The following is a 26,136-nucleotide window of genomic DNA, read 5'->3' as shown; positions in this document are numbered from 1 at the left end:
CAGAATGCTACAGATACTGTGTTGCTAAGCTGTAGAAAAGTTTGACACCGGTCCACCATAAGTTAAGTGCAGCTTGTCAGAGGGTCAGCTGGCAGCATGACTTCAGGGGAAGGCAGAAGAATTTTCAGATAGAACCAATTTCTTCCAAATTATACTTTCTGAAGCGGGAGGATGCTTTTTCCCAAAGCAGCTGAGCTGAGGAATATTTTTGATGTCTCAATTTGTAATAAATTGAATTTCATTTTCCCAGGAAGCATCTTTTTGATTTGCATTTTGGTCTCCTGCAAATTTTAAACTGAAGTTACTTAATGCATTCAAGTGCCCAGGCTACCAGTTTAATTAGTTCTTCATAAAAGCTATCATTCATCCTACTTGCTACACCTGCAGTAATGTGATCAAGTCATGGGACATGAACAGTGACCTTGTTTTGCTTCCTTTGTAAAGATCTGTAATTAAACAAGAATGATTTAAAATATAATTGAAGAGCTTTCACTTCAGGAAGTGAGATGGATTTTAGTCAGCCACAGCTGAAATAGATAGGAACCAGCCTATATGCTGTCTCACGATGGTTTTGAGCATTGTCCTTGTTTGTGCCACATTCACTGTGGGAATCCCCCACTGCTTGTGTGGGACACCTGAATGAGAGAATATTGGATGTCTTGGAACAAGGATCACATCAATGGGATACTGCTTTTCCTTGTCATGTAGCAACAGTATAGGGAATTAAAAGAGTATGGAATGTTCTGAGCAACTTGCATAGAAGGGTAAGGGATACTGCATTGGATCATGACATTTGTCTGTAAGAAAAATGTGTTGCTTTCTCCTCTGTGTTACACCTTACGCCCTTCATGGTAACCTGCATCTTGTGTTACTGTTGTTTAAGTATTTTAGAGAAATTATTAATACTTGCTGCCTTGACATCTGTTTTACATTGTAGCAATAGACTTTGTTTGGAAGAACATCCTGGTGGTTTGGCATTGCTCCTGTCACCAGTGGCATAGGTGTGGGAGGTATTTACAGGTGTTAAAAGGTGCGTCCTAACAATTAGGTGTAATGTACTCGATTATACTGACTGGCTCCAGTGAGTATAATTTGTTCAGAGTAACTCCTTAGGCTTAAATAGTAGCAGCCTGTGATTTGGTGCTGAGATCCTGAGGATCATGTGGGTGTAATAGCATTGCCCAGCTCGTGACACCTCACCTACCTGATTAGGTTTGCTGGCTAATTTCTGTAGGCTCCCTGTGGAATAAGAGTAGGTGCTTAAAAAGGTGATTCAACGTGTCTGACTTGGGCTTCTGTGCTGAATCATTCCTTCCAGTACATCTATCTCTACCAGCCCCAAAGGGTGCCTGGGGAGTCTGTCTGGCTGGACATGGTAGCTAAAATGTGCTTCTCAGGAACACCCTTCGTCATCCCGCTTTGGAGATCTTGCCATAACAAAAGCAGTTTGCAAGAGTGTTTTTGGAGAAGCAGCTTTGTTTCAGCCTTCTCTACAAGCAAGCATTGCAATAGTAGTAATAACCACTTCTAGATTTCTTTTTTTTTAACTGTGTTTACTGATTATATTGTTATTTTAGTATAGAAAGTTTGGGGTATTCCAGTAGCAGAGTGAAATGTAAGCAGTCTTTAATTACCTGTGTGGGACAAAATAGGGCTATAGACATGACAGTGAACTAACTTGCTCAGTGAGCTTCCCATACCTGCGTAACCACTCAGTTTAAGAATTTAGGCTGATGTATGCCAGATTTTCAGCTGTCTTTTCTAAAGCATGGGCAATTTCTTAATAGATTTTCTTCACAGTTAAAACTTTCCCAGATGGGGTGGATATGGGCTGCCTTTCTTGTTCATACAGACGCTAATATTGGTTTTGGCTATCTTAAAATACATTTTTTGGACTAAAATACATGAGTGAGATCAACTTGACAAGTAAATTGTTTTATATAATTAATATAGTTTGTTTCTCTGTCATTCTTAGTGCTATTCACAAATATGAGCAGCAGCCATTTTACATGTATTTTTATATTATATGAAAGATATCTAACACTGTAAGGCCTTTTACTGATGTCTGTAAAGACTCAGTAAAACATCCGTCCTGAAGATTTTTCACTTAAAAAATCTACTTTGGAAGTCTACTTTGGATTTTTTTTTTTTTCTGCCAAATTCATTCCACAAAATGTTTTGTCTTCTACCTTGCAGTACAACAGTGTTACTTTTTAAAAAAAATCCAAATATTCGTGGTTTTCATCTGAGCAGGTGGAAGAAGCTGAGTGTATCATATTTTGTTAGTTATTTGTATCAATCAAACTTCTGCTTTCAGCCGAAAATGAAGTTGGCTTTATTTCAAGAGTGCTTGCTTTCCATAAAGTCATTGATTTTCAGTAATGATTTTCCTGTCTTTTGAATTTCTTCTGAAGTGATGTACAAGTCAGTATTTTCATTATTTTATCCAGACTAGATGTCATACTAATTCTCTTGCAGGTGTGTTAATGGTACCTATTACTTTCCTCATAACAGTAATAAATAAATAAAGATTTATTAAAACTCAAAACAACTGTATTTACATTTAAAAAAATAACCACACTAGTTAAGTGAAAACATAAATTTATGATCAAAATAAGAATATGGTTACAGGCTTCAGGGTTTGTCCAGTAAATGGTAAAGGTCATGTAGTGTAACACCTTTCCACGGGCAAGGACACACAAAAGATGAAAATCTGTGTTGAGATCATGCGCTGAGTATTCCCTGTGACACCTTCTGCAGTGGCTCCAGAGACATCCCTCAGGGTCCCTATTTATAGTGTAGCTGGTTTGAATGGATGTCTTTATAGTTGTATACATCATGTTCCAGTAATTTTCCATTGCAGTCATAGTGCAACTTTTAAACAGAATTTTCCCCAGCATAAAGCGAACGTCTTACTGTGTGTGTTTACTAGGAAGCAAATCTCATGGTTAATATGTTTGTATATTTATATTCTTGCCATTGATACCAGGGAACCAGTCCTAGAAAGGGATTGGTAAATACTGTTGTCTCAGGAGCTTGAATCCTTAGTGCTCCCTTTGAATATGAATACAGCACGATACTTGATCGCTGTAGTTCTTCCCAAAGAGAACAGGAACGTTCTTCTTTCCATGATATTTTTCCCACCTCTGGTAGAGGGCCAGCACCATTGCAAGGCTTCTTTTGTTGACATACTTACAGACATTCTTTTGCACTGTTATCCTTTGCCCTGCTAGTTGCAGATATTGTTTCCTTGATGTCTTTAACTTGCTCCTGCAGTGAATAACAACAAACACGGACACACTGCACAAAGACGATCAATATTATTTGCCAGGCATTTTAAAACTGTGCTTTTTTCATTATTGAAATGTTGTTTAGCAGCACTTGGGTGATGGTGATAAGTTGTTTCACATTCTCTTACCTTAACCGAGTAATAAATCACAAATTGCTGCTCTGTCACAGGATGTTTTCCAGAGATTAAGCAGTTACTCCATAAAAAACTGTTAGTATAATCTCTCTGATTGCTATATAAGTAATTTACATCAGTGTATTTTGGGAATTTGAGAGTGAGCAACCTATCGATGACATTGCAAAAGGTAAATATATATATATATATCAAAAATAACTTTGGTTCTTTTCTAATACTTTGTCCTCCTCACCTTTGTTTGCACAGGAGCATGGTCTGCTGCAGCTTCAAGAAGGAGCGTCATCATACAGCTTTAGGTCGGTGCTGTGTACCATGCTGTTGCTTTGCTATCATACTTTCATGACCTTTGTGTTAGGTAAGATTGTTTATAATAACTCTTGGATTTGATTAGTTCTTGTGGGAGACAAAGGGGAAAAAGATGATTTCAACACCTATTTGTTGGCGAAATATTTGTTCACACTCAGATGAAATATACATCATTTTGGGGTGATTTTACAGTAGTGATCATAACCAGAGAGTATCTTAATCTTCAAGATGGAGGTTTGTGTAATGCATAACAAAGGAGAAAATGGGGGTAGCAAAAGAAGTCATGAGAATTAAATCTTTCTTCTCTAATCAGGTGTATTAACTGGGAAGCTGAAATTGTGGCTATAAGTGAGATGAGTTCCTGAATAGTTTGTTTGTGTTTGTATATCATCGGTCTTTTTTGAGAGTTGATAGCTTCTCACTGAAAGAATACACTTCCGAGTTATCTACTGTTAGACCTTTTTCAAAGTGTGTTTGTCTACTCATAAATGAGTTTTCAAGTCACTGAGCACAATATTGTTTGAATCTTCCTGCTTGCTGGCTTAGTGAAACTGTATTTATACCTAACTTAACAGACAGAGGAACTTCTGTATCAGCCAGATGAGGATGGCTAATCAGTACCTTGCCCTCCTGTTTTTTGTGTTTTTGTGTGTGTGTGTGTGTTTTTTTCTTACTGTTTTTATTACTTGCATTATTATGCATTTTAGGGACAGGAAAAGGAAATGTTGAGGAGGCAGAAAGGCTACTTAAACCTTACTTGGCTCGCTATCCAAAGGTAAAATGAATCATAATTCAGATTGGTATGATTGCTTAATGTTTCCCTGCCAAATAACAAAGATCTAGAATGTATGGTCAGCTTGAAAACTGTTAAAGAATACTTGTATTTTTATTATTATTTATTACAGGGAGCCATATTCCTGTTTTTTGCAGGCAGGATAGAAACACTGAAGGGTAATATTGATGCGGTAAGTAATCCACTTGCTCTTGGAAAAAATAAGCCTCAAAAGCTTCAGAAAAACTCCTACAGGAACAATGTTTCCATTTTGGTTAATGTTTCCTGTTTCTTTGGCCTGTATGTAATTTATAGCTCATGAATGCAAGTAGGAATTTTGAAAACTATTTTGACCAGCTTGTTTCACCAGCTCATATCATTACCCTTGATTTCTGGTGATAACCTAATCCACCACTATTAATGACACAGTTTTGTCATTGTCTTTCCTATCCCAAAGTGAGTTGTACCTTTAGAAACATCCCATGGTAATCATTTGCCTTAAGTCTGAACGGAGAGTCATACAAGACTTGCAAGAATTAGGGTGTTGCAGAATGCACGTCAAAAATATTCTGAGACACAGTATCAGCTGATGTGCAGTGCTGTAGCTCCCTTGAAGTCTTTGGAGTTATGACAAATGTCAGCTGAGTATCTGTCCTCTGACTTTAGTTTCCCAGTTTCCCTAGGGACATCCATTCATTTCGCGTGTACTTACGACTGAATATAAAACTTCCAAGAATGGGGAGCTCTATTGCAAGGGTAAACTTGCTAACCCCAGGATGCCTGTGGAGCCAAGGATCTCTTATGTGAAGCCAGCAGACATGATCTTGGGGGGAATACTAGGCTGTTTTTAATTTGGAAACTGCAGGAGCTATGGAAGCAGATCATGAAGACCAAATGTCTATTACAGCTCTGGTGTACATGCATTTACATGTGATTAAGGCAGTGTTTGGAAATCTCTATGTTCAGGCAGTTAATAGGTATGAAGAATGCTGCGAGGCTCAGCAGTACTGGAAGCAGTTTCATCACATGTGTTACTGGGAGCTCATGTGGTGCTTCACCTACAAGCGCCAGTGGAAGATGGCGTTCTTTTATGCAGATCTGCTAAGCAAAGAAAACACTTGGTCAAAGGTAAGTTAAGCAGAACAAGAAGGAAACATTTAGTGACAGGTGTAAGGCCCTGTATTATCTATTAACTTTTAATCAAGTAGAGTTGACTTTTTGTACCTTTGAGCTGGGTGAAAATCGTAAAACAAATCCTGGTCTGCTGTGGCTTTTTCAAAACAATGTGTGTTGTGAACATTCAAATCTGAACAGACTGTGGGCAAATGGAAACCTTTTGGGCCACATTTGCAGATGAAAAACAGCCTGTTAAAGATGTTCTGCTGTGGATTAACAGGTTGTTTTGTCAACACATTGCAGTTAGTGGCAAGATGTCATTTCTTTCTTAACATTATAAGCTCTTTTGGTGATGAGTGAGATTAGCCGTGATGGTGCCTCTAGGATAATAAATGCAACTAGAAGAAGCACCTTGCCCTGTGCATCTGAAAATGAGAAGTTTTCAAGTCCAGAACCTTGGTAAATTTCCTCTCTCCTTCCACCTGAATCATAGGGAAATCTGTCAGAAGGTTTTTAAGTCTTGTGGGTGGGTGGGTGGGGTTAACTGGTGTTCACCGGTTTGTTTCTCCTCAGTGTGATGACACTGTGTGTATATTGAAGCATATCTCTGGTTTTTTTTCTACTACACATGTTGGTAGAGTTGCACATGTTGGCCGAGTGCAACCAAAACTGACATAAGGTCCAAACAACCAGATGAGAGCAGCTCTCACAGTGCTTCCAGTTGGATAAAATCTGGCGCAGGGATTCGTGCCCCTGGGTATTCCAGCAACGCTCTCAGCCAGATGCATTGGTCTGAATAGCTCCCACAGGACTTCTGTTTAGTGGTGGACCACTACCTGACTAGAAGCTTTAATATCCTGAAATGCTGTAGGATTAATATTAATGTATGTTCTTTTAAACTGTGCGAAGAGTTCTTTAGTTTATTGCACGGGCCTTAAGGCAGCAAAGATGCTTCTTATCAATAGGTAACCTATAGTAAGTACAACATGATAGGAGCAAAATATTAACTACATGAACTAAGTAGATAATGGTCACATAAATGGACTGTTATATTCTGCTACAAATAGATACTCAAAGCTTAAAATATTTTTCCTGAAACTTACGGTTAATGTAGACTCCTTAAAGCAGTCTTCGAGACTGCTCAAGAACTCACAACTGTCATTCTCTGCTGTTCCAAATATTGAAATGTCCTCTGCTGCTTTGCTTTCCTTGGTTGCTGAATATATAATTGCTCACAAGTCCCTATGAAATCAGTACATTTCATAATCTGAAATAATGAAACCTTTTAAAAAACTGTTGTGCTTTTTCTAGAACTTAATATTTGAGATATGCTACCAAGTTGTGACTGGATACACAAACCATATGGTTTGTTTATTTTTTTTTCTCCAAGCATAACCTTTTCATAAGGTTTCTAGTGTGTATTCATGAGAGAAATACAAAAATTTATTTCATACGAGCATGATACGTAGTTGTACACTTGTTCTTGGAATGTGAACATGAGCTGATAAAGAAAACAAAGGCATACAAGATTTTTTAAAAATTACCCTACTTTTGAAAATATTTATCTCCTGATTAAAATTTCTGAAGATTATTTCTATTTGTGAGCAAAAGCAGCAACTTCTTCCTCTTTGTTGCTGTTTTATTCTTTAAATCAATAATGGTGATGCTGTAAATTCATTTTTCTGTACAGATATTCTTGATTGCATTTGCAGGCTACCTATATTTATATGAAAGCTGCTTATCTCAGTATGTTTGGACCTGATGACTGCAGTCCTTTTGGAGACAACGAAGTTGAATTATTTAGGTAAAATTTGCTAACTCTGTTACAACAGTTTCATATCAAGTCACAGTATATATGGAAAAGAGGCAAAATTACTCATTGTGCAGTTTGGAAGATAAGCACAAATAGCATTGGAATTGGTAAGAAATTGAAGAATGAAACATTACCCTTAGACTAAAGAAGACCCTGAATTCAGACAGCAGATTTCTACTGGCCTGGAAATACTTTAGAGACAGGTATTAGTTCTGTCAGCCATACAGTAGCTACTATAGTTGCATGTACCATTCACATTCTTTTTCAGTTGTTTCTTTTAATCAAAATGGCATGTAAGATCTGAAAGCCTTAATGGATTATGCTACAAGATAGATGCCTGTAACAGCTAATGGAGACAAAATCATGACAATTTGATTTTTGGGCTTTGAGACTGAGACCAATATTAAATAGTTACATGTGCAAGAAAATATTTGCATTACTGACCCAGTAATTTAATATATTTCTAATGATTAAGCTTAAAAAAGCCTAAATTCTGCTGTACCAAACAAAATTAATTACTTTGTTTTTCTGAGAATGTCTATAAAATTTCAGTATCACTTTTTGATGTGCTTAAAATATATTGATACTTCTCAGGCATTCCATATCTTAGATAATTATTAAAAGCAGATTTCATTGGATTTGGGATCCATTGCAAAGGGAATCAGTTTGGTCTTTGGGAGAATGGGAGGAACACTGACAAAAGCCAAGCTTGCCTCTTTCTCAGTCTGTGAAGATGGGCCATTTATAAGTTAGGTGCCTCACCTAATTTATTCTTTTGGGTGGGGAAGAGTCCTTCTTTCTGCTGCTTGATTAAAGTGGAAGCTTAAAAGAGATATGTATGTCCTGCATAAAGACAGCTTTTGTGAATATGTATTGCTCTGCTTACCTAGAGACAGCAATAGCTGGTGTGTAGCAGCTTTTTAATGTTCTCTCCACTTAGATTTTTTTTTTAAAGTTTGAATATTGTTTTCCCAGAGGTTCATAGAGGAAAAATTCCTTACTTTTTTTTTTAAAAAAAAAAAAACTTTCAGGATTGTTCCCAGCTTGAAACTGAAAATCGCAGGGAAATCACTGCCTACAGAAAAGTTTGCCATTCGGAAAGCTCGACGATATCTTTCTTCAAACCCCGTTCCTTTACCTGTTCCACCTTTGGTAAGTTAGAAATATTCTGCCCCCCTGCCCCTCACCCATTACATTTTTTTTAATTTATTGAAATAAAACCAAGATAATTAGAATACTATCTTTCCGTGTTTCTAAGGTAAAACCTCTGCAAGAGACTGGAATGTTCCCAAAACAAAGCCAAATGAATGCAAGGAATGCTGTAAAACTGGGGCATGCAGCAGCCACAGGGAACTAAGCCAGTTGTTTGTGACACATAAATGTGTTGCATGTGTAACTCATTATTCTAGCTATGGACTAGCATGCTCCTATCAGCTTTCTTTTAATTACCTTTTGAGGAACTTTGCCCTTGGTCTCTTCTGTCATGTGTCAATTACTAAGACTATTAAAAGAAGACTTTAAGGTACAAGAGAGCAGAAAAAATCAAGAAACCAATGCTAGAACTGGGGGCTCCGTGTAAGCAATTCCTTAATGTGCCCCTGAATGTTTGCAGTGTGGTGCTCTCCAAAGCACCTCAGGGGTGGTAGGATGAAACACAGCCAAGTTTCTTTAGCCATTCCAGAGAGCTATTGCATACAGTTAATTTTTTTTTTTTTTTTTGCCTGTGGTGCTGGCTAGTTCCCCATGGCCAGGTAAGATCAACTGCGTAAGGCACCCATTGCCTAGCACATGGTGCACTTACAAAAATCTGTCTGGAAAGACCAAGTAAAAGAACATAAAAGATTTTGACTCCACAGGTTTGCCAAGTTCAGTGGCATTAACATTCGCAGTGCCTTGAGCTGTTTTATTTGAGAAACAGATGGATAATTAGTAAATACTCTTTAAGAAAATGCCTGAGCAAGGAGATCCTCTTGGAGACACCAGTGAGTAGTCATTTCTCAGCCTACCAGCTGGTTATGTGACACACTGCTGCTTGAACAAACATAGTCTCCTGCAGATAAGGTACAGCACAGCATGGGTATTCACTAGTGGCCGCTTTCAACCAAGTCATGAGTCTGAAATGAGAGGAAATGATGAGATTACTTTGATTTGCCTTTCAGGTTTCAGAGATTGTAGAGAATAAATAAATATACACACCTGGAGTTTGGTTGGGCTATTCTAATGGAGTTTTAACAAAATGGGTTTCTGTGCTAAAGGCTTTCCCTGGGGTGGTGGGGACACTGCAGTCTTTGTTTCTGCTGCAGTTGCATTTCTGAGGCAGCAGATGCCGCAGCTGAACAGTTGAAAGCACTCAGGATGTGGAATGGGTGCAGAATCCCATTTTAAGATTTTTCTTTTCAATGTGAAGGGACTTGCTGAGAGGAGAGAAGTCTTAAATATTTAGCCTAGAATAAATATAGTTCGAGTATTTCTGAATCTAAACCATGGTAATAAATCTACGCTAGATACAGTAAGTTCAACACCAGTTTTCAGTGTTGTAACATGGAAAGCAACGCTGAAACAACAGTGACCAGACTTAACATCATTTCATCTATTGTAGCCTGACATCTTGTTGTACAGTAGCTCCAGAAGTCAGTTATTCTGTACAGAAACTTTAAAGAAAAGCTCTAAATTATCATATTCAGCTTAGGTCATAAAAATAAAATAAAATAAACTTGTCATGAGGACCACTGGGAAATACTACAGAAACTTATATCATTAGCTTTGTGATTGCTTTTGGCAGTTGCCGCTTCAATACATTTGGTCTGGTGATGTACTCTAAGGGAGAACCCTAATAACAACCAGGAATTAAAACAATAGTTTTTAGTTAAAGTTACCCTAAGAACAGTTGAATTATGAAAGAAGTTACTGTTTGTGGGAATGTCAAACAAACCTGAAGAATTTAAGGGGTTTATGGTTCAGCTCTAGAATTCTGTTGGTTTGTTTGAAGCTTGGCTTAAAGGTTGGGAGTTTTGGTTTTGTTTGGTTTCTTGAGATTTCTTACTTTTCTCTGGAAGCAATACATTATAACTACTTACTATTATCACCGCCTTGGCTAGGCTAGAATTGAAAAGCAAGAGGAGACCTTAATAAAAGGATAGATAGTCATGTGCTGTTAAAGTTATGTTTGTCTGTTTTGTTAGTACTTGCCTTCATCTATAAGTGCGATTGTGCTGGCATTCTCTTCAAGCATCTTCCTTGGCATCAAGTGCAGTAAATGGCTCTTCAGTTGTTTTCCAGGACTAATTTGCTCTGAAAAGCAATGTAACTAGCTTCCATTTGCAATGAAAATGTGTTTTGATGAACTGAGTTTTTAGCTAAGAAATCTGTAACTTTTTCATCATACAGAGATAACAAGTATTTGATAGCTGTGTTTATCCAGTACTGTAATTAACAATGCTGTCTTCTCTCCCTGACCTTAGGAAATGATGTATATCTGGAATGGCTATGCTGTAATTGGACAATGTCCCAACTTAACAGAAGGCATGTTAGAGACTTTAATTGAAGCAGAAGAAGCATTGGCAAGAAGTCCAGGTAATCAGTGATATGGTTTAAGCAGGTATTTTACGGCGCAATAGCTAAAGATATTATCTGTGAATAAAGAGAGACACTTGTTAGTAAAGTTAATCTGATCATAGGAGGAAGGTAGATTATGAAACCATAAACTGTTTGCGCAGATAGGACTAATTTTCCTCGTTTATCATAGCAATAACTTACAATAGTAGCAAGCTATTTTCCGCCCACAGATGTGTATTAGGAATAGTTTATGACATGTATTAAGGACTGTTTATTTTGGTAGATCAAAATCAGCATATGAATTGACTTGATTACTTAGATCATGAAGCTTTGTTATCCTTAGATACCGTATTTCAGTTTTGAAGGATAAATAGGAATGGACGAGTGTCAGTCTTCTGTTCTAAAAGTGCTGTCAACTTATGACGTGACCTTGGAGTGATATTTGGAGTGTCCTTGGAGTGGACTTGAATGATATTTGTGTGTTGAAAACTGAGATATCAGGGATTGGCTTCCTTTGCACTATAAAGGAGCATAAGAAAGGGGATAATATTGACCTGGAACAGGCTCTGCTACCACATCTTTTGTCAGTCTGTTAATTAGCCATCCATGAGAAAGTTGAATTGCCATTTATTTCTCGGCAACCTTCCCCAACTCTTACAGAAGTGCAGCCAGTCTGCAATCACAAAGTCTCCCCTTACTAAATAGTTGATCTTATTACATACCACCTTCCTGCAAAAGTATCGATCCCATCTTGACAAAGGAATGTGGTTACGTCACTGCACTGCAGTCTTTTCTAGGACCTTGGTCTTCCTGTGCACATTGTTACACAAGTATTCTTCTAGAGTTGAAAGAGTTGCTTGAAAAAATGGCTAAAGCTGTCTCCTTTTTAATTATTTGAGAACAAACAAAAATATTTTCACTGAAGGTGACATCTTGCTAGAAGTCATTTGTCTGTTTCACCTTTCGTCACACATTTTGCTACTTTATTTTGGATAAATGAATTATTTTGCTATTCCTTTTTTTCTTAGTTGGTAAATAGTGAGTAAGGCTGACGTTTTGCAGGGATTTGTGGAAGCTGATTCATGTTTGTAGTACACTCTAAGGACACATAATTGAAAAGTGCGATATATTTTAAACGCACCAACAATACCACGTGACAGAGTTACACCAATAAGATGTAAATCTGTTAACGGAAATAACATCTCGAAATGCAAATCTGGTATGCACAGTTGTGTCTAGGGTAGGTTCATAAATGTTTTGGATTTTTTTATACAGTTGGGGGCAGTTTGTAGGCTGTATTATAAGTAGAGGAGATGTGTGCATATGAACATGTTCATGGAACAGATGTCCAGGAGAGATAACTGATCTGCTTTTTGTTTTTCTTATGCAATAACTCTTCTGAGGCCCTGAGACATCTGACCGGGCACATACTTAGTGTGTCACCTTTTGCCCTCTTTCCTGTTCCTTCTAAGTTAGTGTGCTGTATAGTCTTTGGGCATCTTCCCTCAGTTTTGCTTTGGTGATATATTGTATATAGATGTTTCTTTTGGATTTAGCAATACAAGTGACTGCAATTGGATCAAGACCTCCAAAGGGGAACAACTGTTCCATGTAGAATGCGTCAGCATTTTATCAGCTGGGGTGGCAGAGGAAGAACTAGATAAAAGACTACAGTAGTAGACATAAGGTGAAATTCAATAGCTCAGGATGTGGTATCACACATTTTGCAGAAATTCCTATTAGTATTTCGTGATACAAGTTTGTCTGTGATAGCAGGAAACTGCACTGAATGAACTTAATGGATCATTCAGTTCCTTCTGTCCTGTGTTCCAGTAAAGAGATTTTACTTACACCTACCTGTGCAAGTTTCCCCGCAGGGAGGAAAGTCTCCAGTGCTCTAAAGTTTTCTAAAATGTGCCATTTGCTTCATCTTGCAGCTACGGAATTGCTAGCAGATGACCAGTGCGTGATAAAACTGTTAAAGGGTTTATGCCTCAAGCATTTGGGCAAGATTGCAGAGGCAGAAGGCCATTTTAATTACATCTACTTAAAGTAAGTTGTCATACCTGCTGTGCAGGAGAACTCTTGAATCTCTCAGTAACTGTCAAGTAACTGCAACCTGAATGTGAATAGAAAGGGGAGGACTACAGTATCTCTAGTATTTATTTCACTTGTTTCGATATCACAATTTTGATTGCCAGTATTGTTAGCTATGTAAGGAGGAAGAACTGCAATTCTGTACTTTTTACTAAGATATTTTTTTCCTCTTTGGAGGCTATACATGCATAAAATTTTTGAGATACTGCTGCTTTTTCTCCCTCTTTTCCTCTCACCAGTCATGAAGAAGCCATGCTCAAAGAACCAAATGCAGTCTGCAGAGACAGATGGCAGCACAATTGTACTTGGAACTTCTATACATCGTGCAGTGAATGGGATCTCTTTTTCTCAGTTCACACAGACAGAGCTCATATTATTGTCACCTTTTCTAATAATTCCCTTATAATAAAGGGAATATTTTTTAAATCCCAAGATATAACATATTGTATAGGATAGTTATGTAAAGTACGCTTTTAATAACCCAGAAGGTAGCTTTGGGTAGAGAACACAACAAGTGTTGTAATGAAGATAGATTGCTCTTTCTGATCTTAGCTAATCTCCTATTTATTTGTGTTTGGAGCTCTTAAATGAAGGAAATAATATATCATTTCAAGATATTGAGGCTATTTCTTTTCCAATGCAGTGAGAAGAAGATAAAATATGACCATTATCTAATTCCAAATGCCTTGTTGGAGCTGGCCTTACTGTATCTGGACCAGGATAGAAGAGAAGAAGCAATAAAACTACTGGAAAGAGCAAAGTAAGCAATTGAAAAGTCTTTGCTGATGGGTCAGTATGTTATTTTACTGATGGGTAGGAAGCAGACACGTTAATACTACAGAAACTCATTGTTTCCTTTGTTCAGCAGAAGCAGACATGCCCTAGTTTTGGCTGGGGCCTTTTCAGGTAGTAGACACTATCCGATCGTTCAGTCTGTGAGTTACCAATCCATTCTGATAAGAGCAAAAATAATTTCAAAGATCTTAATATGAATGTCAAGGGCTTCCATAAGGAATAATCCATGTGTAACTAAATGTAATTATCTTTGTAGTCTATTTATTTATCCATAGAAGATGTATTAAATGAAATCAAAGCTCTGTGTTAGGGCTGAAATAATATTACTCAGATTGATGGCTAGCAGTGCTGTTTTTTTTTTCCTTGATGAAATACATTGAAGATGATGTTTCAGTTTTCATTTATCTTTGTGTTCTTTCGTCTGCATCTGAAAGACAGCTGAAACACCTGCCATTGCTATTTTTGTTGTGATTGGTGTTTCTATCCAAGTAGGTTTATCAGGAATAGTTGGACTGGATCATGTATGTTCTTTATTATACAATCAACAAAATAGAATTTTGACTCTGTCCCAGTCTTTGCTTCTCTGCTGAGCCAAGATTTCTATTGGGGGGAAGAAAAAGAAAAGGAAAAAAAAAAGGCAGTCCAAGCCAAACAACCCTCATCTCCCTCAGGCATCCTTCCGCAGGGCAGTTCACCTCTCTGCCTGGATGCTGAATGAGGCCAGATGTTGCACGTTTCCAAGTGTGCAGAATCACACCCAGCCGCTGCTGCAGGTGTGTTGCTACAAAACTGATCTCTGGCCCCAACTTTCAAAGAAGTCGCAGAGAGCTCTTCTCTTGAGCTTTTGTCCAAGTCAGTCCAACATGTAAGAGTGGTGAATCAGTCTGCTGAAGATGATGCCAAAAGCCTGTCAACACAAAAATTAAAATATTGCAGCTCTTAATCTCCTGTGCTCATGAGCCTGATTCTCTGTGGGCTCATGGAAGTTATTAGGAATAGCAAAAATTGCATTAGCAAAACGCAATGGAAATTGTTTCAGTCAATTTCACATTCCTCAAAGCACGCCTTGCCTCAAATCCTCAGTTTCTTTGCTCAAATCTTAAAAAGAAGCCTAGAAATTACTGCTTCAGAGCTTCTCACTCTGTCTGGTACAGCTGTCAGTCCCTGCTCAGCCTTCCCACCTCTCACCTGGCAGCTTGTGTAGCTCAGGTCCCCTCAAGGGAAGATGTTGGCTTAAAGAAGGGCACAGCAGATAGCAGCTCTTAAAAATCTCGTTACCCAGTGTTTGAAAGGCTAATACTCGGGCTTGTTATGCTCGAAACACTCATGGAATCGTGGAGAAAAAAAAAGGGTGTCTGTCTTATTTCAGTCGATCACTAAAAACTTCAACCTTTAAGTTACCACCTGTAGCATTATATACACTTGATCAGAATGCACAGGTTTTATAAGCGTTCAGCTAAAAATGCTGAGTGTCTTTTCAGCCACTAGGGGGAGAACACATTGTCTGTGGTGGATTTCAGGATTGCAAAATTATGCTTGCTGTTGGCAGGAGTGGAGATGAGTGCTCTGCTTGTGCGTGATGCTTGATTTACTTGACCTAAATCCACGTACTGCTGCTGGCTTGAATGTTTCAACTCTAGGAGAAAGAGTGGAATGAGATAATAAACAGTTTTGGCTTGATCTTGCATGGAAATATTTCTATTTTTATTACCATAAGCAATAAGCAAGAATATCATCCTGCTGATGAGAAATACAAGAGGCATTTTTTAATGTCTGCATGACAAAATCTACTTAGTTTTCAGCAAAATCTCCAAAGCGTTTCAGATCAGCATGCAGCACAACCCATTCACTTCCACGTTTCAATCAGCCTCTTGAGTGCTGCATACGTAAAATTATAAGCTGGTGTAGGATGGGTGAGGAGTCCTTTGTTTTCGCAGAGACTGCCACTGCCACAGTGGCAGATGCTTGCCTCCATGATTGATTTGAATTATGAATTCTGAGCTGAAATGCTTTTAAAATATACAGACTGCTTAATACTTGATGAAACATTTCTGTAAAGGTGACAGTATCTGCTAAAAGAATATTAGATGGTCTAATCCTCATTGGTGTCTAGATTCTGTTTCCATTCTTCAGGAGTTGAAATGTTAGTTCCTGGTAAGGTCTGCATTTTCCCTGTGGTCCTGGGAACAGCAGATACCACCTCTGTTGCTTTGGAAGTCTTGGAAGTCTTAGCTTTTTTTCTCCTGGATGTTATTTCTATTATGTTTCTTAAATTGTTTTACTATGATTTGGCAAGTAGCTTGTAGACAACTACAGGTATCCAGAATAAACTGTATCACTGAAACATACATCTTCTTTTTACCATTGTACCAAATGTAGGCAATTTAAAACTTCATCTTTGAATTACGAATTTATTCAGCTTTTTAATAATCTAGAAATGCAATGTTCATTGTACATTGCGTAGCAGTTATCAGTGGTTGTTGGTCTCATTCCTGTCATTACCATACCTAGCAAAGGTTCGTATCGCTGCTGCAAAATGTTTAAATCCTTGCTGTTAGCACATGTTCCTCATCTTAGTAAAATGAGGAAAAAAATCATGAAAATAGGTGTTCAAATTCATCAGTCATACTTTGGGACCTAATTTCTGAATGTAAACTAAGTGGATGTTATGGATATTTAATATGGACTCAATATTTTGATTGAGTGGAACAGATTCAATTTCTTATTAAGCTATATTTTTCTGGTAATTGCCAGACAGTAGAACTACAAATAAAGAACAAAGAGCTACATTGTTTGGCCAGAAACACATGCCTTGTATTTTACAGTAGGCAACAAAGGAGCTTGTGAAGAAAAGGCTTTTTGCTGTCTACAGTTGTTTTACTTCGAACAATAATATAAAGATAACTTGAAAATATTTAAATATATATATATTCATCAGAGTGGATCTGCTTTTGTTTTAGACATAACTACAAGAATTACTCCATGGAAACGAGAACACATTTCAGAATTCAAGCTGCCCTGCATCAAGCCAAATCCTCCCCAGAAAATGGAATGCACTCTGGAGCCTCAGCAGTGTCGTAACTTTTTCTTCTTTGATGTGCTGTTTGTTGCAAACTTTGGTGCAGACAATTACTGACACTTTAGAATTATTTTTCCTTCTCTTTCAAGTCACTGAGAAACCAAATCATTTAAAATTTTAAAGGTGATGCATAAAACATTAATCCAATGTGATAACATGGCAAAAAAAAACCTCAAACCAACTATAACCCATAAAAATATTGTTTTTTCAGCGGTGGCTTTTTGAATACTTACATCTGTGTAGTTCTCTTTTCAATCATGTGCCTTTTCTTTCTTGTATTCACAACATCTGCTAAGCAAGATAGAACGTAAAGTGGAACAAGTGGAAAAAAAAGCAACACTAAACTTTTCATGGTTCACAGATTTAATCAGAGTGAGCTTTAAACATTCATTTGAATTCATACTGCTAGCAGTTGAGAAGGAAGCTTCTCTTTTTCCAAGTCTCTACTTGAAATGATGTGAGAAAATCTCAGTGCACAAGAAACACAGCAGGGAGGAGCTCTCAATCCTGGGCATTTTCAATTGTGCATAGAATGTCTCTTTACTAGCTTTTAGTAGTTGCTTTTTTGCTGCTGTAAGAAACTTGCTGGTGAAGAAAATGTTCTCCCTTATGCAAGTATCTTGACATTTTCTTTAATCTTGTCTTCATGTCAAGTCTGCTGCTTGTAGTGCCTGAATGATTTACCAAGGATTTTAGAGAGGGGGGGAAAAAAAGGTGGTAGCAGTATAAAACTGCATCTCTTCTTTGACAAGTTTAAAAATGGGAGGACCTTAGGAAACAGCTCTGCCGTCAGAACAAATATGATTTGAAGTTTATATCGTATTCAAAGCACAAGTCCTTGAAGGTCACTTAAGAAACAGCAATATTCCACTGGCTGCACAGCCATACAGAGTTACTGTGACAGTCAATTTCTTCTTAAAATGATTGTTCTTAGAGATGTCCTACTTGAGATGTCCATGTTTAAAGAGACCATATGGCAATGTTTCCTGCGTTGAGAAGCTTGGGTTGGAGCAGAAGCAGGCTCTCTTGGCAGGGTGCTCTGCCATTTACAAATGAGATCTTTTTTCTTTTTGCTCTTTATTATGTTTTTTGAGAACCTGTGAGGAAGTAGGGCATTGAGAATAGAGCGACAGGCTAGCTCTTCTTTCCATTGCTGTCTGCCATATAATTGCTGCTTTTCTGCAAAACTGGTGAAGTCACACGTAAAACAAATTTGCACTGTACTTACTGTTCTCCAGGCTAGCTCTTTGCTTGTACACCTGTGTTTTTTGAGGGCACAGTTCTACCTCCCTTTTGAAGGCGATTCTTCTCCATGAGCTGTTCTGGTATGTGGCAACGGGAGGTCTTCTGACAGTCCTTTTTCTCCAATGGAGATGCTTGTCAGGAAGATTCATATATAAGTACCTCACAGTGAATATGCCTTCTGAAGTGATTGTTCCCAGCAGAAGAGAAAATTGACAGTTTGTAGCTCTGCTTTTACCTCCTCTAAAGAAATGACATTGTTTTATAATGCAAATTAATATGCAAGGAGACAGAACCACCAGTTCCTCAACAGTGAGAACTTGCATTGTATTAAAAATAGACACCCTTTATAAAAGTCTTCCCAAGTTAAAATTATAGGTGAAGAATGCATTTTTTAAAGTGACTTTCTCAGATAAATTCTCAATTCAGATACAATTCAATACGAACAGTTATGCTATTTACATATTGCACATCAAAACTTAAGTGTAAAAACTCAGTCATTCTTTGTATAGAATAAAAAAGATTCTTGTTCTATTTCATGCATATAACGCCTCTTCTTCCAGTTGTGTCCTTTTCAAACATTTTGGCAGTCTTAGCATCTTTTGAGCAAGCAATGCCATGAAAATTAGCATAATTTGTACTTTGCAGAAAGTGAACAATCCGTGTGACTGTAGATTCATCTCAAGGCCACGGAAATGCTCTTTGAAACTTCACCCACAACTGAGTTGTGCCTGTGCTCTTAGATGCGTTGCACAAAGGCCGTATTGTGCAACATGCAGTCAACTTCCCTGGTTCTTTGCAGCGATGAAAATCCAGAGATTTTCATAGTCACCTTTGGTCGAACATAAACACCCATCGTATCGTACACATAATCTCCAGCTTCAGTTGGGGACCTTGTAGTTGGTCATTACCAAGTAGTCTGTGCTGTCACTCTGACTTTTTCGCTCCCAACCAGGAGGAAACATCACCTTCCTCATGCAGCAAGGTCTTACGGATTGTACTATTCTGAACTCACTAAAGGAGAATAAAACCTTGCTTGCTAAAGGATGCATGGAGGATCTGGTATGTTACCGCTGTATGTCAGACTTGATTTTTAGATACGTTTTGAATTGCCTGCTTTTACCCTTTGTTCGTGAGTATATTTCATTTTGTTTCTTTTCTGTGGCTAGTGATCAGAAACTCAGTGGTGTCAGTGTGGGCTGCAGCTAATATATTGATATCTGGAACATCTGTAATGGGATTGTCTTTCAGGCTAGAGAACCTTTCCATTGCTTCTACTGAAGCTGTTGCATTCCTCCTGAAGGAGCCCTCCAGAATGGCAAATTGCTTTAAGTACAATGAATTAGGGAAAGCACAATTGGTGTGAGAAGTTCTCAAGCAGCTTTAGAATTCAGTGTATTCACCTACAAGAAAATAGTGGATACCTAATGGAATCACAGATCAAGGATTTTCACCATGGCCTAAGATTTAGGAAACATTAGGTACTGCTTCAGATGGATATAGTCAATGCCTCATTTGCGGAAGAAGCAGTTCCTTCTGCTTTCAAATACTGCATAGCCTGACTGATGTTCAAGAAACCCTCTCTATGTAATAAGCTTTAGCCAACAAGTGCTGGTATCAGCTCTCAATTCTCAGCAAAGCCAGAGAAGTTAACCAAACGGAAACTACTAACTCACGTAGCAGAAAGTAGTGTTCTGCACTTAGTAGGACTTTTATCATAAAACTTACATACTGTATTTTTTTTATATATATATTTTATTTAGTAGCACTGATAAGTGGTTTCCTGTCAATAGCCAAGGAGAAATTCATATTTGGTCTCCTGGATGTCTGCAGAAATTGCCGTGGTTCGCCTTGTGCTATCAGTGTCTTCTGAACGTGGTAGTGGCAAGGGAGGGAAAAGCAGTAAAATGAAGATAACCGTCATCATTAGATTTGATATGTGGAGTCACGCATATGTGCTCTCTCATTGAACCGAAGGGAGGATATGGGTTAAAAAGCTAGCAGCAAGCAGCTTATACTGAGGTCTAACAAAGTCTAACTGTACATGAACAGCTCCTAAAATAACATGAGATGAGATAACCTGTTGGATAAAGAACAGTGGGGTGAAGCTGAACCTGGTTATAGGTTTTCTTGATGATAGAGAAGTGTTTGATGAATTCACAAACGTGATACAACTACTGCTATTTAGAAATCCTCATTTATGGTTGCTCAGCTAAAGCACAGGAGCACACTTTATTACTGATACGCAGTCCTATTATGACCTACACTTAATGCATTCTGTCACGGGTGGTTAGTTTAAAGCCTGCCCCATTCTAGCGCTGCCCTCATTTACACTGCAGTGATAGAGCGTTCAAAACTTTGCTTTGGAAATTTTGCCTTTTATAAAATATAGCAGCATAGAACAGGATCATATCAAACATTTCCCCCCATTTCACACTGGTTTTGGCATTAAATTCTATATTAAGTTCAGTGCCTTAGTACTCTAGTTGATCTGTGGCCTGGGTCCAAGATAGCTAAAAGATCCTGGGGCGATAGATTTGACAGCTTGCATATCTCGGGCCCAACAGCAGCAACTGCAGTAAAATAATGGTTCTGTTTGTGAAACAAGGCTTTCCTAGAGGTCAGCCCAGAATGCAAAAGGCACTCCCAAGAGCTTAAATACAGCGCCCTCAGCCTCCTGTTCCACCTGCAAGATGTGTTTCTTTGCCTTCTCTAGCATAAAAACACAGTTGCAATGTGCATGTATATGAAATGACCAAAACAATGCGTTCCACAGTTCCCCCTCTGGGAGGAAGAGAAGAAGATAAAGAGGTGAGTCATGTTGTTTACTGCCGTACAGGAAAACGGTTAATGGTTGGAAACGTCACTGATGAACAAGATCGGAAAACCTGAACAGACTAGAAATGAACTTGCTTCTTTTCTCATTATGTTCTGCAAATACCCTTTTGTGATAGATAACATGCAGAGTGTGTATTGGCAAGTATTATAATGGAATGATTTATCATTATAAAATATTTTTAAAAGATACTCTCCAGGTTTGCTTCAGGTGCTTTAAAAAAAAAAAAGACAAATACTTTATTTTAAGTCCAATCCTTGTCTCAAAGATTTATGAACAGCAAGAGAACTAATAAATATCTGCATTGCACTGTGGTAAAATTCTGCATGGTGTTTGCTCCAAATTCAACATTTTTGTAGGACCAGGCTTTGTTCTATTGTTTTCTGTGTTTTGTTGTTGTTTTTTTTTTTTAAATCTCTGGACCTACTTTCTTTCATTGCTGGCTGAACACAAGCAAAATGTTTATTTAGAATTATGTATGGTGTTGAATTCCACTTGCTTTCACTCTCCTTGACTACATTACAGAAAGAATACAAACCAAAGCAGTCACAAACCACCCAGCACACTGGCTTCTAAAATTCAAAAAAAAAGAAAAGAGGGAAAAAAATCATTTATCTCATGTTAGTCAAGTACTGTAACAACATTTTCAGGTCTGTGGCTGAAAAGTAACATCTCTTTTTTTTATATCTTTTACGTAAGACAGTTTCTTACCAATTCATCCAAATAGTAATCAGACTCAAAAAGGGGCCATAATATTCAGCTATTTTAGAGGAAACAGCTGTTCAAATGTTGTGTTCACATTCTGTACTTGTGCGACAGCCAGTAATAGTTAAAGATTATGACTTCCCTCTAAATAAGTCGTCTAGGCTCTGTCTTTCTGACTTTCGTTAAAATAAGTGAGGTGACTACAAAAATGCTGATTTGGATATCATAGCTACTGACTTCTTTCAATACCTATCAGAAATGGTACTTAAACTTCTGTGCAGGCTTGCTGCTGGAATACAGGTGGTAGGGAGCTCCTGGATTAAGGCACGTTAACGAAAACGTAGTTGTGGCTGTTTGGAGTCCGTTGTTCCACTTGTCTGTGCCTGCCAGTGGTTGCGTGCCAACGTTTCGTGGACTCTGCTTTCTGCAGAGGGCCAGTGCAAGAAGCCAGTAAATGCAGTCTGTGATCCCAGTAATATGGTATGAAGGTTGTTTGCATTAGTGAGGGGGAGTGTGGAGGGTGCGCAGAGAGCAGAGCCCCAACATGTACGTGTGCTTCAGAGCATGAGTTTGTTATTTGATCAAGTGCTTGCTAACAAAAAGTCCAGTTTTAGTGGTGTGGGCCTGAGATGGATGATCACAGACCACAGGTCTCCTTGTGGCATCAAGGTTGCGTTCATCCTGGAAGCCAACAGGGAAATAACCCAGGCTGTCCATCTGCCTTCATATGAGTTTCGCTTTTGTGAACCTTTTCTGATGGAAGAACTCACTGATCTCATGTTATCCCCACCCAAAATGTTCAGAAATGGACAGGGCAGTTAGCAGAAGTGAAGGAGAAAGACAGGTGCAACTGTTAGGTCTAGTAAGGACTTGGATTTGGATTTTTTAAACAGCAAGCAAATGAAAAACCAGGCAGAGTGAGTTCTGTGGGATTCAGACTAGTAGTCTCTGATTTGACTTTTCTCACTCACTTCTCAGTTCTTTCATAGAAGAAATGTGCAGAATCTCCTGTTATTTTGCTCTTTCTCCCAGGTCATTTCAAGCAAGATGAGCAGTGCGTGCGTCCTGGACACAAGTAGGTCCGTCAGGACTTCAGGTCCTCTGCTGAGGCAGGTAACTTGGATCTGAGCCTTTTATCTGTCGAGAAAGAGAAGATAAGTAGAAGCTGCAGTTTTCTGGATGTTTTTCACCTCTCACTGTTCCTCTTACCCAGCCACACGTAGGGTGTGTGGAGGTAAGGAACGACTTAGCGCACCAGGGCTGTATTTAATGCTTGTCCGCAGTACTGGAGCCACAGGAGCCGTGCTTGGTTTTGATGGTGCCGTAGGCGCGGTTCCAGGATGAGCTGGTGTTGTGTGTGTGAATGCGGTGCTTTTCCTGCCCGTTTGGCAAGGGTGGTGCTGTGACATGTCTAAAGAGTGCCTCTGCTGGTGCCGTGCAAAAATGGAAAATAGGACCAGAATCTCCAACGTCCGGCAAAAGTCAGTAGGTGAAGCAGTGATTGTAGAAGATGCAACATATGGGTTGTGTTCAGTGTCATCTTCCATCAGGTACCCAGTACTGCTCTCATCACTCCCGAGGTTACACAGCCTCCGTTTGGCAGCTGCAAACTCTTTTTAGAAGCAACCAGCAAGGCCAGCTGCAGTTTTGGTATTTGATCTGGCCTCCATTTTTAAGGCTTCCAGTTACCTGGGAAGCCTTGGGTAAGGTTTCTGTTCCATGATGCTGGGCTCATCGCTGATGCAAATAATACTTGGTTTTTCTAAGGAGCAGCAGGAAGCCCACCCGTAATGCCTTCGCTATTACTGAAAGTTTGTGATCTGTGACATACATACATAATATATTCTTAAAAATATGTGTATGCATGCTCACACACACCAAAATTCTTGATTAGACAGGCAGCCACCACTGAGGGGTCTGTGCAGAGGGGTAGGAAAAAGATGCTACAAAGGTGAGAGTCTGTCTGTCTGCAGTGAAGACCCTGGCAAATGTGTGGCTAGTGAACAAGAGCAGGGCCTGTGTCCAGAACGAAAATACATGGTGTAGGCAGGCAGAGAGCACTTAGTATGTGCTGTGGATTGGGCAGAAACCGTTGTGTGCCGAGTTGTTGTTGGAATGCTTTCATTTAAAATAAAGACAAACACTCTCTTGGGTTTGGTGCTGCGAAGAATAGGTTTTTGAAGTTATTTCTACTTTTTCTACATTTTTTTTTTTTTTTTTTAAGCTGAGGAGAGAGAAAGTTTGGGGGCTTTTTGGTTGGTTGTAGCATGGTTGGTCCCCTGTTGCTGAGTGACTTACATTCCTTTCTGCTGCTAGAAACGCAGGCAGGCATTTTCATTAGTGTTTTTTTGATTATATAGATGACTTTCTGCAGCTTTTACTTAGCTGTGTATGTACAGAGTGGATATTGTAATGAACCAGGTGGCAGCATGCAAATATAGTTACTCCTTCTGCTTAAATCAAAAGGATGCTTTTGTGGGTTATGTTTGGACCATTCCTTTTATCAAAAGGCTTTACATTTCATACCAAGAATTCCAAAGCCTTGAACTCTTATCCCAGAACATATTTAAATGCAAGATAATCTGCAAAGGATGGTTAGCATAAATTATATTCTTCAAAGTGAAATTCTATATAATAGAAAAGTTAAAGCTTTGAAGCTTATTTTTATTCTGGGTATTAAGGAGTGTTCTTCTGGACAGATTTTGTTCATGTTTTTTATAGGTTATCAACTAGTGTGTATGTTTTTAGTACAAAATTGGTGTTTGTAATAAACTGTATTTCCAGTTGACTAGCATCCACTTTGTAAGTCCCTTTTAATCCAGGATTTAACTGATCAGAGGTCTTGTGTATGTTTGGTTTCAGCCGTCTCGTTTTTTATTTAAATGCCAGTCCGACACAGAAGTACTTTCATCTTTACCACGATTGCACAAGGACAGGAAATGTCGAAGTCTTGAAACTGTGGCAACTTTTAAGTTCAGGTATTTCATAATGCTTTAGCCTGGAAGCACACACTTCTACCACTGCAAAGAGAGGCCTGTCAGCTTTCCAAACACATAATTGCTTTCAGCCCTGTGAAGCTGCAAGGTAGTAGGAACTTTGAAAACTTTATGTGGTTAGCGCTTTTCCACAACTCCACCTCTTCACCAAGAAATTCTCTGCACCTTTTTTTGTTTCGGTACAAACTTTGTTTGTCTCTCTGATTTACATAATGAACTGGCAGAAGGTACTCAGTATTATCGTCTTTAGACATAAAATGATTTAAATGATAATTCCAGTAGCATGCAAGAACTTTTAAGCATAAAGGGCTTTATGAAATTGAGTACCTTTTGCTTCAGATTTGTGGGGATTTTGTTTTCTTCTGTTGTATGAGACAAAATCCATTTCCTACTGTAAGCTGCAAATATGGCCTGATGATTTCCCTGCTGTGTATGCACCTTAGATGGTGGCCATGCCCTTTATCCCCACCTGCTCTATCTCTGGCACTTCTGTGGCAGCTCATGGTTGTTGAATGGGACTGCAGGTCGCTGTGAGGCTGCGGTGTCTGGCAACGATGACAGGTGCACAGGATTTCCAAGTCCATGTCTCCTGCACTGTTGCCTGAGATGGCAGAGGCTTGACCGTGGTGATGCACGCAGGTATTCCTGGGGCTGCGCCAGGGTTGTTCTGCCAGTTACTGTTCTAAAGTATGGCCACTTTTCCCTGCAGTGCACACCTCCAGTAGGGTGCTTTAAAGCAACATTTTTCTAGTTCACCTGATGCAACTACAGTCTTGATTACTTGCACACGGGCTAGAAGAGTGGTTTTTTTTTCTTGACATTGTTTTAACTCTGGGCCTGTCCACCTTGAAACATGCAGCACTGTCAGAGGAATGGCTGCAGGCAAACAGGGCCAGAAGAGCAAGAGTCAGCCCTTGCCACACGCAGGGCTGCAGCAGACTCTGCATAGGAAGCAGCAGTGCTGCAAACTGTCTAATATGGTTGAAGTTCAAGTAATTTATTGGACACCTCTGAGACAGGAGGCAAATATTAATTCCACCATCTGTAAGATGAGGATAAGACAGATCTGGTTTCATAACTGTAGCTAAAATTCAATTTACATGTTATTTTTGCATTGAATTCAGATAAATTAGTTTGAATTAGAAATCATCCAGAACAGCATTGCACCTAAAAACTTGAAAAAAAATCACTTGATTTATTTGTTATATTTACACGTTTGGTTTTAAGCTAAAATTTGATTTATTTTTTTTTTGGAATGTTCTTCTGTAATCAACTCTAGTTTTAGCCCTTCACACCTTTTCGTTATTTAACAAGCATTTTAATAAAAGTAATTTTTTCCCTTAGCCCAGTAAGTATATCAGTGTTAAAAGTTCAACTATACAAAGTGCCTAAAAAAGCAT

General features: G+C 38.6%; 1 protein-coding gene across 3 annotated transcripts in view; it reads left to right on the top strand.

Moving 5' to 3' along the window:
• TTC39A (tetratricopeptide repeat domain 39A) overlaps positions 1-18,733 on the top strand; it is a 46,208-nt gene extending 27,475 nt beyond the window's left edge. For all 3 annotated transcript variants that reach the window (XM_048062070.2, XM_013176322.3, XM_013176320.3), the window contains exons 9-18: positions 3,671-3,779; positions 4,438-4,505; positions 4,636-4,695; positions 5,469-5,630; positions 7,331-7,422; positions 8,463-8,583; positions 10,893-11,004; positions 12,924-13,038; positions 13,727-13,843; positions 16,839-18,733. In XM_048062070.2, the coding sequence (XP_047918027.1) occupies positions 3,671-3,779; positions 4,438-4,505; positions 4,636-4,695; positions 5,469-5,630; positions 7,331-7,422; positions 8,463-8,583; positions 10,893-11,004; positions 12,924-13,038; positions 13,727-13,843; positions 16,839-16,959 (1,077 nt within the window). In that variant the 3' untranslated portion in view covers positions 16,960-18,733. The remainder of the gene's footprint in view (positions 1-3,670; positions 3,780-4,437; positions 4,506-4,635; positions 4,696-5,468; positions 5,631-7,330; positions 7,423-8,462; positions 8,584-10,892; positions 11,005-12,923; positions 13,039-13,726; positions 13,844-16,838) is intronic.
• Positions 18,734-26,136: the final 7,403 nt, after the last annotated feature.

This window comes from Anser cygnoides, chromosome 8 (genome assembly GCF_040182565.1).
Source record: "Anser cygnoides isolate HZ-2024a breed goose chromosome 8, Taihu_goose_T2T_genome, whole genome shotgun sequence".
Classification (NCBI taxonomy): Eukaryota; Metazoa; Chordata; class Aves; order Anseriformes; family Anatidae; genus Anser; species Anser cygnoides.
Note: the sequence above shows the minus strand (reverse complement) of the source record. Positions and strands in the feature narration are given on the sequence as shown.